Source organism: Lagenorhynchus albirostris, chromosome 2 (genome assembly GCF_949774975.1).
Source record: "Lagenorhynchus albirostris chromosome 2, mLagAlb1.1, whole genome shotgun sequence".
In the NCBI taxonomy this organism is placed as follows: Eukaryota; Metazoa; Chordata; class Mammalia; order Artiodactyla; family Delphinidae; genus Lagenorhynchus; species Lagenorhynchus albirostris.
In genome coordinates, this window is record NC_083096.1 from 149,316,465 (window position 1) to 149,331,434 (window position 14,970).

Genomic DNA, 14,970 nt, shown 5'->3' on the forward strand with positions numbered 1-14,970 from the left:
TAACATGCTAGATTACAAAAATTTTCTACCAAAACGAAAAAACATCCAATAGACTTAATATCCAAAGAAACTAAAATGACTCATGAGAACGTCTTTGTCTTCGCTTATGTCCTTTCTCCTGTTTGGGTATATACCGTCCCTCGATCTCTCTGCCCAAACCACTCCTATTTATCTCTTGTTCTTCTTTCAAAATGAAGTAATACATGTATACAGGTTAAAATGTCAAAGAGTTCTACAAACTTTATAATAAAAAACAATATTCCTATGCCATATTCCTTCACATTGTCAGTTCCTACTTCTCAGAAAGAGCAATTTTTAATTCTTTCAGCTGCTTTTTCTAACATGCCTCCACATTTCTAAATAACTGTTCTTTCTTGATTTTTTAATTCTAGGTATTCTCTTTTTATTCCTACAATAAAAGATGAAGATTTACCTCTCTAAGGGTCACACCATTATATTCTTTCCCAAACAGGCTTTCTCATTCTTTTCAATGTGGATAGGCTGAGCATGTTCCACATCTTTAAGTTCTGCTTCCTTTTTGATTCACAGTTCTGTCTTTAAATAATTTCTTTCTTCTTGCATTTTACTATAAGCAGTCAAGAGAAACCAGGCTGCTCCTTCAACACTTTGCTTAGATATTTCCTCAGCTAATTTTTTTACTCACAAGTTCTACCTTCCACAAAACACTAGGACATGAACACCATGTCTGGATTATAAGCCTGTCACAGTTTTCTCAGAACCAAATAGGTAAAGAGGGTTGGATGGTGGGGGTAAGTGTGTCCATTTGTACAATATGTATATTTTTCTTATTCCCTCAGTTTTTCGCATGGAAACCTCACCCTCAGTTGTACACAGTATTCCCAATCCAGAGCCTCTCCGAATCTATCTTTCCAGTGAGTAAAGCTCTGGTTTTCTTCCAGGAGAGAGAATGAACAGGCACTGAGCTACCTTGAATAGAGGAGGAAGTCTGTGATCCTGAGACCTTTGACAAACTTCTAACCTGTTCCACTATATTTCGGCCCCACTTTCAGCGGGGCTCTGCAGCATGAATCAGTCTGCTGCTGGGCTTTCCTAACTGCTGATGGCGTTTTCAACTTTCTTCTGCTATGTCAGCTATCTCTCATCCACATGCCTTCCAGATTCCCAATTTTATGACTCTTCTCTTTCATCTCTCCCATTCTATGTGTCTATGTGAGTTTATGCCTGTTCTTATCCCTCTACTTTCATTTTAGTGAAGTATCAAGAGGGACTGATGATGAGCATATGTATTTAGTTAGCCATTTTTTAACTAGAATTAACTCATGTTTATTCTTCAAGGACAAACTCAAATGTTATAACTTTTCCTGACCTCACCTACAGAGTTAATTGTTCATCATACATATTCTCATAGCATTTTATATGTGGTTATAATAGCATTTACTATGCTTTAGTATAATTATTTTTTGAGGGACTCCTAATTATAATCCCCTTAAGAACCATCATTATATAATACTATTATATTACATAGTGTAGTTTCTTTTTCATTGTGGATTTGAAAAACTGAATTGAGCCAATAGAAATGAATTTTCATCACCTCTAGTTAGTACCTGAAATTGAGGCTTAAATGGTCTTTTAAAACATTCCTATTTGACTTTGAGGGGCCTTGAAATAGTGTCTGAATATACTGCCGTCTATGTATGTAACACCATCCCAAAGGATGTTTAACTTAAGACACTCTGCAGCCAGGCTTATTGTTAACTTGAGATTGAGAATACTTCTGTCTCAGCCACATAGCCAACTTTGAAAATAAGAAGCAGGTTTGCTTGCAAAGAAGGGTGATGTGGTCAAAGAAACAGTACTCATTGGTTATGTGGAATATGTGATACTCTGCTATAGTGACAGAGAAGATCCAAGAATGTGATAGTTTTAAGGCATCACAGCTGATCAACAGTATCAAAATCCAAGTACAAATAAACGATTTTCCCTGGAAAAGGGAAATACTAAATTCCACTCTGTGCCAAATAATATGCTAGGCCCTTTACATTATGATCTCAGTTTTACAGTTGAGGGATTTGAAGCTCAGAAAGTCTAAGGTCAACTAAAATCCTTTTCTGAGCACCTTCCTTCGTATGCTAAATGCCCTTCCTCTGTGCTATTATTGTACCCTGAATATATCTTTATCTTAACACTTATCATATTCAAATGACACTGTGTTTATTTATCTATCTCCCCCATTGGACAGCTCCTCAAGGGTAGGAACAGGGTCTTATTCTCCAATACAAGGTCTTGAACAAGAACTCTCTCAATAAATGTTTGTTGGACTGCAGATCTGAGCTCGGAATTCAAGCCCAAATCTGTCTTGTTCATCATCACAGGCATATATCCAGATATCAAGATAGTCACTCTGCTTTAAGAAACCTTTGGGAAGGAAAAATAAGCATTTCTGAAAACTTTAGCAGATTTGGTTTGGGGGCTGGTTTTTCTTTTTTTTTTTTTGCAGTGTGTGGGCCTCTCACTCTTGTGGCCTCTCCCGTTGCGGAGCACAGGCTCCGGACGCACAGGCTCGGTGGCCATGGCTCACGGGCCCAGCCGCTCCGCGGCATGTGGTACCTTCCCGGACCAGGGCACGAACCCGTGTCCCCCGCATCAGCAGGCAGACTCCCAACCACTGCGCCACCAGGGAAGCCCAGGGGCTGGTTTTTTTTTAGATTTGTTTTTTTATATTGAGAAAAGCTGATATTTTGGAAACTTCTCCTACCAACAAAAAATGGAAGAAAAGAGTAAACTGAAAAATTAAGGCTTAGACATACATCAAAGGAGAGATGTCAAGAATGTGGGTTGCTTTCTTTTCCAGGGGCATTATGGGTGTGCATCATTTTAAATCCACATTGCAAATTGGAGGAAAAATCCTGTTGGCTGCAGCAGCTGCAGAAGTGGAATGACCTGGATGTCTGTCCCCTGGAGGATGGGAACTATGGGCATGAGCTGCCCAACATCACCAACGCACTGCCCCAGAATGCCAGTCACCGTTCAGGTGAGCCAGATATCATTTTAGCGTCTTCATGCCTGGAACTCCAAAAGGTCGGAGGGTAAAGCCTGAGAACAAAGGTGGCTGGACAACTTTTGGACTGTCAGAATTGTCATCCTAAATAAGAAAAGCCTGTTCTTTTGTTTGTCTTGAAATGCCAAACCTTAAATAAGGGTGAGCTTGTATCTTTGACATTGAGGATGCTGTCCTTTTCCACATCTAGAGTATCCTTACAGTGCCCAGCATAAATTCCTAGAGCCCTCTTCATGAATCCTCTTTACCCTTCAAGTTTTTCATGACTAATGGATCTTGGCCTCAGTTGGGGTTGGTTTTAGCTCAGAAGACCTACCTCAAGGGAATGATAGAAGACCTGGGAGAAAAAAAAAAAACAACTTAAAAAAAAGTCCTGACAATTGCCTTTCTTACTTACTTTTCTCTGTTTTCCTCAAATTTTTATACAGCAGATTTCTAGGAGGGGGTCATCGTTCCGAGATATGGCTAGGACTCTTGCTCCATTTTAAGACAAATCCAGTACAGTGATATTGTACCCTCTGCCTTTTGAGCCCACTGACCAGGTATCACTGGACATCGACATTCACATCAGCTTTAGTTCATGTAACTCAGGCCATTTGCTGTTGGCAATTGATTGCTCTTTAGCCCATGGGGATCCTTTATTGGTAGATTTTTATCAGACATTGATTTTACATGTCCTCCCTTTTATTTTAAGTGATAAATCTACTGATATTTTTAACCTCTAGGAGGAAATCACTTAAATTATTGTTCTTGCTTGGTCTTCATCTGCTGTACCATAATTGATTAGCAGTGTATTTAAGGCAACCAAGGTAATGAGAGATGAAAAGCCTACAACTTTGCCACTTGAAGCTACCCTTTGCTGGCATTCATCTAACCTCCACAACACAGGAATATATCCTTTTAGTATTGACTTTGGTTTGGCATAGAGAGAGTCACATGTGTATAAACACATGCCTCCTGTCTGGCAGTTTCTTCCTTGTCACAGTATACTGGTGACAGTATATTTGAGAATGTTGTTTCCTCTTAAGTCTTCTCAAGCTGTGGCTGATTTATCTCTCACATCTCTTTACCTTTGGGCCTGATGGAGCAATAGGCATCCTGCTTATTCTTCATTGCCTTTCTACATCATTGTCCTACCCTCCTTCCTAAAATACCCCCCAGCTTTAAAGTCAGTGCTGTTAAAATATGCTGTCTGCTGCCCTCCAGGTTTTGGTCGTTTGACCTCTGGGGCAATCCCCCTCATTCCTTGAAGATTTTTGGTTACTGGCTCACTAACACTACTCTCTGCCTCTACTTCTGTCATGATTCTTGATCATTTAAATAGCCACATAGATGGTACTTTCAGTATTCTAGTCTTTCAGTTCTTTGACCTCCTCTCTTTTAATAGATTATCTTCTATCATAACTTAGCTATGCAACCCCAAGATCATACCCTAAAGCTTGCCATTACCAATAACTACACCTTCTTCACAATCGCAATTTCAGGCAGCTCTAATTAGCACCACCAGTCTTACTAGGTTATTTTCTCTGGTATTCCAGTAATTCTTTGACCCACTAGGAGTTTTGATCCTATCACTTTTCCATCCTTGTGTAGCCTCATTTTCCTGCTTATCCCGATTAGATTCCTCGGTGATTCATTATAATCACTACCTTGCATACATACTCAACCCCCTCGTTCCCTTAGTTACACTCACATAGCAAAACCCTAACCTTAGTAGTTCAGTCTAACTTTCTAGTTACTCGGTGCTCACACCCACACAGCTGAACATGGTGGAGAGAAACATGACTATGATAACTGGTCTTATCTTAAGTTTATGACCACTAATCTCAAGTGGGTCCATAGTATTGTCCAGACATCAACTACATTTCCCTAGTCTATGCCTTCTTTCAGTCTTCTAAATTACTGTTTCACACCATCTTTTCCTTAAAACTTTCTATACTTTCTCCCCATCCTCACTTTCATCCTGAAGACTTGCTTCCTGTTCACTGAGAATATAGAAGCAATCAGAAGAGAATTTCCAAAACTCTATCACCACATCCGCTTCTGTCTCTACCCATCTACTCTGCCTCTTCTGCTGTTTTTGTTTGTGCTTCTAAGTGCAAACCCTCCACTTGTTCTTGAGATCTTATTCCTTTTATCTAGGACATCACCCCAGGAACTATCTCTACTCTCTCCTGCGTCACAGGTTTTTGTGGATTATTCCTCTGAGTATACAAGCACTTTGTTTTATCTTTCATCCCAAAACAAAACAAAGCAAAAAACATTCTTGTTGACCCCACATGACTCTCTGTCTACCACCTTGTTTCTCTGAGGTAGTAGAAATAAGTGGTAGAATTAAGAAAAATGCTCAGAAGAATATTATATATTTATCTTCTCTACTTCTTCTGCTCTTATTCTCTCTTCAACTCATTCCAGTCAGGCTTTCATCCCTTCAGTACTGAAACATCTCTTGTACTGGTCACTAACGCTAACCATTGCTAAATCTAGTTCTCAGTCAGAATCTTACTTGACCCATCAGCGGTATTTGTCACAATTGATCACTCTCTCCTTCAAACACCTTATTTCCAAGACACTACTCTCTTGGTTCTCCTCTTCATTGGCCCCTCCTTCTCAGTCTCCTTTACTGTCTCCCCACCACTTCCCAACCTAAAATGCTAGAGTACTCAGGGCTCAGTTATCAAACCACTTCTCTTTCTATATTTACTCCCCTGGTAATTGCATTGTTTTAATAATCATCTATATACTAACAACATCCAGATTTATATCTCTTGCCCAGACTTTTCCTCTCAACTCCAGATTTACATGTTCATCTACCTTTTTGATGTTTCAGCTTAGATATTAATAGGATCTCAGTAGGATTTCTTACCCCTCTAGCCCCACCCAAACCTGCTCCTCCTGCAGTCTTCCCTGTCTCCATATATGACAAGTCTATGTTAAAAACCTTGGAGTCATCCTTGATTCTTCTCTTTCTCATCCCAGATCTAATCCATGAGCAAATCCTATTACCTTTACCTTCACAATATATCCAGGGTTTATTTACTCTCATCACCTCCACTGCTTATTACTCTGGACAGATTACCATCATCTTTCACAAATTATTGCAGTGGCCTCCTAACGCTTCCATCGTAAAGTCTGTTCTCAATACTGCTGCCAGTTGTCCTTTTAAAATGCAAATCAGATCATATACCTTCAATGGCTCAATGACCTCCAGTGATTTCTCATCTTTGCCTCATGGCCCAGAAGGCTCTCCATGGTCTGGTTTCCTAGTATCTCTCTGGCCTCATCTCCTATGACTTTCCTGCTTATTTACTCCATTCTAGGTACACTGGCCTCCTCACTACCCTCAAACGCTCCAAATATGTTCCCACCAGTAGCACTTGCTGTTCCTTTTGCCTAGGATGCTCTTCCCTTAGTTATATCTGAGGCTTGCTCTTCAGTTCCTTCAGGTCTCTGTTCAAATGTTACCTTATTAAAAACCATGCTATATAAAACAATAACCCCCACCCAATACCAGCTTGCCTTTCTCCCTAACTTTGCTTTAGTCTCTTCCTTAGCACTCATAACCATTGTATATATTTACTATACTATACATTCATTTAACTGTCTCTCCCCATTTGAATATAAAGGTCCATGAAGCCAAGGACTTCTTATATCCTCAATACCTAGAACAATACCTGCCATGTAGCAGGCAGTCATTATTTGCTGACTTCATGAAATGCAAAACATATTGGGAGCCTAATCCCCACTGTGGGCTGAGCAGACCCACGGTGGATTCTCAGTTTAGCAGGAGAGGGGCTCCGACTGCAGCCAGTAGAAGGGTCGTTGTGCTTCAGCTGAGGGGTGACATGAAGGAGAAGCAATTTCAGTAAATATTGTCAGTGCTATTCTGATTTAATCCTCTGAGCCTGCACTCTAAGGAATATACAGTTTTCTGAAGAGATGACCAGATTCCAAGGACTTTTGCTTAGTAGATGAATATGTTCATTTCTTTCATGTTCAGTCTGAATCCTCTGACTTTCCCTCCCAGTATTTTTGCACAGGCTCAGTAGATGCACAACTCATTTGGGCATCTCGGGAAATACCTGTATTTCAGTTCTTGATCCCAAAATAGTTTCAACTGTTCTTAGTCTGGCAGAGAGTTAAATGATCGTTTATGTTTTCATTTCCTTAAATGTCACTTCCATGAGTCCTCCTATATCCACATTTTATTATTGTATCTTCCATTTGGTCTTCCTACACACCACCCTGAAGAATTGAGCTTACTTTGTCTACTGTTTCCCTGCAGCCCTTTTCCTGAAGAGAGATGGCATGGTAGGACTCCAGTGAGAAAACAGTTTAGTCTTTTGTCAGCATCAATTTTTCTTATGGGAGAACAAGGTTGTAAGCTTGCAGACACTAGTGTAATAAAGATACCAGAATACACAGGGCTTCAGCTCTTTTTCAGCTTTTTAATTTTTTTTTTTTGTTTGTTTTTTGTTTTTTGCGGTATGCGGGCCTCTCACTGTTGTGGCCTCTCCCGTTGCGGAGCACAGGCTCCAGACACGCAGGCTCAGCGGCCATGGCTCACGGGCCCAGCCGCTCCGCGGCATGTGGGATCCCCCCGGACCGGGGCACGAACCCGTGTCCCCTGCATCGGCAGGCAGACTCTCAACCACTGCGCCACCAGGGAAGCCCTCTTTTTCAGCTTTTATATCCATGTCACAGAAGTACTTAGTCTGATGTGGGTCATGCTGTAAAAGAAACAGGTTATGGGTTGGCCAGGGACATTACCTAGCTGCTTCTCTGGTCCTCTGGCTTCTATAGAAGCAGGTTGTATCCTCATAATTGAGCAGCTGAGCACCACGGTCCCTCCTCTCTTTCATGTGTTTCTGGGTCCTACGAGAAACTGGTCTTCAGCCATAGATTTATGTAGAAAGGTTTTCCCATAGACGGCACAGACACACTAAAAGCCATCCAATAAAGAAGCAACACAACGAACACCCAGACAGATGGCAGAGTGACTGCTGTCACTAACTATACACTATTCTTCTGCCATTCTTCCCACCCTGAAGAAGACACAGGAGCTAGAGCTTCAGATTACCCATCATTGAACTGCTGCATTTCTTTCTTTCCCCAGATTCTTTATCCAGACCAAGGCGGACAGTGTTCACTAGAGCCATCGAGGGCCGTGAATTGCATTGGCAGGACAGCCACTTACAGCGAATAATCAGCAGTGATGTATATATAGCTCCTGCCTGCCAGCAGGAAAGTGAGAGGCTACTCTTTAATTCCCAAGGCCAGCCACTGTGGCTTGGTAAGTGTACCTGTCCTACTCTCAGAATTTCAGAGCCCTCTCTCACCTCATGCCAAGCTTGAGTGAGCCATCTGCATAGGTACCAGCAACACAACTACACTTTGGACAGTCTTCATACAGATCTTCTGGGGCCTTGACTAGGGCCTCAGGGTATTTATGTGTAGCCTGGGCGATTTGCATATGTACAAGTGAGGTACAGTAACCTCAAATAGAGGGATTTATATTGTTTCCTAAGTTTGGGGAGGGGAAAGGAGTTAGTAAATCTGAAAGAGTACTAACAAAATCATTAGACATTAGTTCACAGGCTCTCTTAGTCAGCAGTTACTGAGCAACATTGTAATCGACTCTGAAATTACATATTTTGCTGAAAAGGCATGAACTTTAAAACTTAAATTACTCTGTAGTAGTAGCTAAGGCACTATCTGCATTTGTCACCAAGCTGTCTTCCTTTCCTCATTCCTTCCGTCATCATAACAGAATAGAGCTGTTCCATTGTGAGTTTAAACCCTCCTCTAGCCTCTGTCAATCTGTTCTTGACTTTATTACAGAATGCCCATTCCAAACTAGACACTTTTAAAAAATACGCATTTTCTGAGTCTTAACGACAATTGCGTACATTTTTATTATCATCTCCCAATTCCCTACCTCCATCCCTCACCCCATACCTTTGTCTTTCACAAGATCTTGCTGAATCCACCTGAAATTCCCTTTGATTATATTTCTTCTTCTCTGATCTAACACTTCTAAAACATATATATAACAAGCATGAGAAAAAATATAACCTCATTAATAAACAAAGATGCAAATCAAAACAACACTGAATTATCATGTTTCAATTGTCAAATAGTCAGAAATTTTATAAATAAAGATAATTAGGTTTTGGTGTAGGAGAGGTAATCTCATATACTACTGGTAGGAATGTAAATGCTTACAACATTTCAACAACATTTATCAAAAGCCTTTAAAATACATTCATAGCCCTTGATCCAGGAATTCCACCTCTAGGAATTTATCCTGAGCTATAATTAACTAAGAATATGCATAAAGTTATGGGGCTTATTAGAGCATGGATGTATAATGTACAGAGGAGAAAAATTGGAAGCAATCTAAATGTCCAACAATAGGGGATTGATTGACTTAATGGATAGTATGTATATTCAGTGGAATGATATGTAATCATTTTTAATGTTATAGAAGTGTATTTAATATGGGAAAATATTTACAATATGTTATTAAGTGGAAAAACCTAGTTACAAAACAATAATTAAAATATCCCATTTAAAAAAAAAATCCCATTTTTATTAAAATTAAATAGAAAAGTCTGGATATATATTTTTTTCATAAAATGAAATATGAAACTAGAAATAATGGTTATCTCCAATATTTATTTTGTTTTATCTATATTTTCAAATTTTCTATAACTATTTGTATAATTTTTAATGTTATCTTAAAAGAAATCACAAAATGAACCGTAAATCTCATTATAATCACTTCCCCATTTATAAGCCTTTGGTAGTCATTTGTTATACCTAAGGTAAATCCAAACTCCTTAGTATGGCATCCAAAGCTCTTAACATCCCAGACTCTACCTTTCCAGGCTATCTCTAGCCACATAACCTAACTCCACACAGAACTATTTGCCGTACTCTGAAGATGTTATCTAGAATACTTTTTATGCTTTTACTTATATGCCTCTGTTTATATGTTATATATAAAGGCAACCAGGAATGCCTTTCCCTGCTTGTCTACATATTTAAAATATTACTTGCCCTACAAAGGATACAGCTCAAATGTTATTTTCTTTCTGTGTATATTTGTATCATGTCATTTCTTTTCAACTGTTTTATAATGATATGTTTATGTATCATTTGTGAGCACTTTGAGGAAAGTGACCATTTCTTATTCATCTTTGTAGCTGCTTTGCCCAGCATGCTACCTGGCATTTAATAGGTTCTCAGGAAGCATAGGATTAATAAACAAATGAGGCCTTTCCCTCTATAAAGGCAGTTTGTTGCTACATTGCCTTCCTGTAGTACATGTTCACAAAGAGGTACAACATTTTATTATCCTAGTTCTTTGTCCCTTTCTACACCAAACCACTACACTGGGGTTGCAGGGTGTCTCCTTGGAGGTAGTACGTGTGACTTATTCAACGTTCTATCCCTAAAAGGTAAGATACAATTTCTGGTACACAGTAGATGTCAGGTTGAATTTGAGGAACTGAACTGAATACAGTCTCCCTTTGTCAAGCATGAATTTTCCTGATTTGAAAATTTAACTCAATCAAAATATTTTCTTCTCATCTGGTAGAGCATGTGCCTACAGCCTGTGCTCGGGTTGATGCCCTGCGTTCCCATGGTTACCCAAAAGAGGCCCTCAGACTCACAGTGGCCATTATCAATACTCTGAGGTTGCAGCAGCAACGGCAGCTGGAAATCTACAAGCATCAGAAGAAAGGTATAGTGATCAAGAGCCATCTTAACTCCTTAGGCTGAGGCTGAGGAGGACCCTCAGGGGCTGCAAGGCCTAGTACTTAATTTTCATTAAGTTTCCTGGTGTTACAGGGGCTAGGGGATTCTAGGTCATTCTCCTTGCTGTGTGGAGTGCCTCACTTTACCTCTATGAATATCAGTTTTCTTATCTGTAAAATGGGAATAATAATGCTGGCCTGCCTCTCTCACAGGACAGTTGAATCCACTAAGATCTGGTATGAGAAGATCTGTAAAGCTGTATCTACATATGTGTGCTGTCAGCAGGCAGCCTAAATGCACACCACATGCCTCAGAGCTGGATGATGAGCTTGTGACCAGTCTCATCAACCCAGAGCAAGACAGTGAGGGAAGCTTTACTTTGAGTTTCAGGGCCAGTGTCTGAAAGAGACTGGTGAAGAGACTAATGGAGAGACCGGGCAGGGACAGAGAGCAGTGTGTCTCTATCAGTCTCTGAAACCTTGACCTGCTTGTTTCCAGAACTGTTGCAGAGAGGAACCACAACGATCACAAACCTAGAAGGCTGGGTGGGCCACCCCCTGGATCCCATTGGCTGCCTGTTTCTCACTTTGACTGAGGCCTGCCGCCTGAATGATGATGGCTATCTGGAAGTGTCAGGTACAGGGGTCAGCCCAAGGCAAGCCGAAACTGCCCTTGGGAGCTCTCTTCTCCTCCATGACAGAGGCTGTTTTACCCCTCTTGCAGCCTTTTGGTCTCTTATCCAAACTGGACCTCCCCTGAGAGGTTTTCTTGGGATTGCTCTCTTTCCCACCTTCCTTTCCCACTCTGTGGACTGGCCCTGTCCTACTCACCCATTTTACTGTGCCAGCCTCAGTCTTCCTTTGCTCCTCTCACTTCCCTACCGTGTGAATGCCTAAAGAGTAATCCAAGGGGAATAAGAAGGCCTAGGGGGATTTGAGGAGTCAGAGGCCAAGTAGTCCTCAGAGTCTGGAAGGGGGAAAAAACTTCCATCAGCAGTGTGTATACCTTGCGTAATACTCTCATGTTCCCCTTGAACATTCTCCTTTATGGTGGTTTTGTACCAAATTTACAAAACAGAAATAAAAGAGAAGTAATTTAATAAAGTCTCAAAGTAGCAAGGACTTGAGACAGAACTGATTCTTCTTTCCTTTATGCTATCACTGTACTGTATACATACATCTGTTACGGTATTTAGCACACTGCATTACAATCTGTTTACAAGTAAGTATCTCTTACTAGACTGTCAGGTCCCTGAACGCAGAAATTATGACTTATCATTGTGATCCTAGCACTCAGGGCAGTAACTCCCATTTAATAGTCTTCCATAAATACCAGATGGAGGAAGGGGAAAGGAAAGAAATTAAGACTCTGGCTTTTACACCTGTGCTCTCCTCCTGAAACTTTGAACCCAAAGGTGGACCATATAAAGTACTAATAACATAAAAGTTGCAAATGTCACAAAAGTAATAGTTTAACTGGATGGATTTGGATTTCTGTGGGTAGAGATACAAGGGGTGGCCCCAATGCAAGGTAGGAGCTACCCTATCTTCCCTCTGATCCCCTGAAAAAGGACTCATCATCTTTGGTCTGTTTCATCTGCACAATGACACTTACATCTTGAAAACCTGAAGTTGTACTTGGGGTTTATTTACCATAGACATACACTTAGCTCCTTCCACATACCAGGCCCTGGAGATGCCTCAGGCAGTAAGATAAAGTCTCTTTCCTTTAAGGTTCTTACATTCTAGTGAAGAGACAGACACAAAAATAGTTAATTAGTATTACATAACATTCTAGCAAAAGATTAGTATGATTGTATCCTTCCCCAGCTGGCCTAGCCAGATAATGCATTAGGAAGGAGTTAGGAATCTTTGTAACCCTGTATAACCTTTTTTCAGTATATTTGTCTTACTGTTCTGGTGTTTGACTCAGCTTCCCTGTGTTAGCTCTTGACCAAGCTGTATTCCAAAGTGTGGGGGGAAGAGAGGCAGAAAAATCCATGGGGCCTGACCTACCGAATCCGGTGCCCTGTTGTCCTCAGATATTAATGAAAGCAGAGCCCCTGTGTACCAGCATGTGCCTGTGGCTGCAGGCTGCCCAGACAGCAGTGAGTCCTACCTGTCATTGGCCATGGAAGTTGCTCTGATGGGGATGGGTCAACAGAGGGTGATGCCTGAAGGCCTCTACGCACAGGACAAGGTGTGCCGTAATGAGGAGCAGCTCCTGAGTCGACTCCAGGAGCTGCAGCTGGATGATGAGCTAGTGCAAACACTGCAGAAGCAGTGCATCTTACTCCTGGAAGGTAAGTAGAGAAGGGGCTATTGTCACCGAGTCTTAGGCCTGTGACTCTGGGTTCCCCTGTCTAACAGAGCACAGGTATAGCAACATTTTTAACGTTAAAGTATAGTGAAGGTTCTTTTGGCTAGCAAACACATGTGGGATCCTAAGGCTCAAGTCCAGGCAGACAAATAAAAGCATACAGATAAATAACTGGCTGGCTTATCTTTTTCCTGCAGGAGGCCCCTTCAGCGGTCTGGGAGAAGTCATCCACCGAGAGAGTGTTCCCATGCATACCTTTGCCAAGTATTTGTTCTCAGCTCTACTGCCTCATGATCCAGACCTGTCCTATAAATTAGCCTTACGTGCCATGAGGTGGGTAGCCCTTTCCTAGCCCAAATGCCTCCACTAAACCAGAAGTCTCAGATGTTCTTTTTCTTTGTTTATCTCACTTTCTTCTCTTTCACTCTTTCTCTATTCGATTGGACCTGCCATCAGCCTGCCCTAAAATGCTTCAGATATTTTCATACGATCTAGGATTCCTATCTGGGATGCCTTGCTGGTGACGCACTTGCTCCCTGGCTGCATTCTCAGTGAACTGTCTGAGGAAGTCTCTGAATTTTTAACAGATATAGAGCACCCAAGGCCTGAGTCTCTTTGTTCTGGGCCCAGTTTGGCAGCTTCACAAGGGGTTTGAGCCTTACCATACCTAACTGAGAAATGGTTCCCAGGCATAGGTCACCAGCTACATCTGGGGAAGTAGAAGTAAGTTTTTCTATATCAAGACTTGAGAACAATGAGCTATGGGCATCCTGTTTCCAAACTAGAATAGGATCCTTGGTTCAGGCAGGTGGACCTCTAGGATGCAGCAGAACATACAGAAGAAGAATTTTAGTTAGGCTCTAAGGCTGAGAAAGCTCCTCAGCTCAACCAGAAAGGACTGCTGAGGATTACTTGGCATATATTTCTTATGCTTTTAAAAATAATCTGATGGTTTTTGAACTGTCTTTCAAATCCATTTGCAGTAAGAACTATTCATCTTGAGTTCTACAAGTGCCCAGGCACTCACCTCATATAGAGTACGGTACCATAGGTTTTAAAACCTTCAAAGTTCTTTATTAACCCTTTCCTGCCCAATTCCTCCCCAGCAAAGAACAAGCTGCTCTAAGGTGGCTCCAGATGGCAAGGGTCTGGGTGATAGCTTATGACTCTCCCTGGGTCTTCTAGGTTACCTGTTCTAGAAAACTCAACTTCTGCAGGCGACACTTCCCACCCTCACCATATGGTATCTGTGGTGCCCAGCCGTTACCCTCGCTGGTTCACGCTTGGACACTTGGAATCACAGCAGTGTGAACTGGCCTCCACCATGCTGACTGCTGCCAAAGGTGAGCATAGAAAGACCTAAGGCTCCAGCACCCCCAGTATGCCTACCCAGAGAAGCTATCTGTCCTCCCCTAAGCACTTATAGTGATAGGGATCCTCACTTTGATTACTGCTATTAGAATGAACACCTGAGTCCAAGCCAAAGTTTTGCTGTAGTTACTAATTGTAGGACTCTGAGTACAGAGAATCAGATCATCTTTAAGGTAACTTCTAAATCTAACCTTCCATATGATAAAGTCACTTTACCTTTCTAAGCCTCTGGTTTAAAAATCTATAAAATGGGGGGCTTCCCTGGTGGCGCAGTGGTTGAGAGTCCGCCTGCCAATGCAGGGGACGCGGGTTCGTGCCCCAGTCCGGGAAGATCCCACGTGCCACGGAGCGGCTGGGCCCGTGAGCCATGGCCGCTGAGCCTGCGCGTCCAGAGCCTGTGCTCCGCAACGGGAGAGGCCACAACAGTGAGAGGCCCGCTTACCGCAAAAAAAAAAAAAAAATCTATAAAATGGGGA

General features: G+C 41.6%; 1 protein-coding gene across 1 annotated transcript in view; it reads left to right on the plus strand.

Annotated features, from left to right (window-relative positions):
- The window catches only part of ZSWIM5 (zinc finger SWIM-type containing 5), a 262,178-nt gene that overhangs the window by 214,901 nt on the left and 32,307 nt on the right, over positions 1 to 14,970 (plus strand). The window contains exons 5-11 of the mRNA XM_060140209.1: positions 2,834 to 3,013; positions 8,157 to 8,333; positions 10,644 to 10,790; positions 11,303 to 11,440; positions 12,846 to 13,106; positions 13,321 to 13,456; positions 14,309 to 14,466. Of these exons, the coding sequence (XP_059996192.1) occupies positions 2,834 to 3,013; positions 8,157 to 8,333; positions 10,644 to 10,790; positions 11,303 to 11,440; positions 12,846 to 13,106; positions 13,321 to 13,456; positions 14,309 to 14,466 (1,197 nt within the window). The remainder of the gene's footprint in view (positions 1 to 2,833; positions 3,014 to 8,156; positions 8,334 to 10,643; positions 10,791 to 11,302; positions 11,441 to 12,845; positions 13,107 to 13,320; positions 13,457 to 14,308; positions 14,467 to 14,970) is intronic.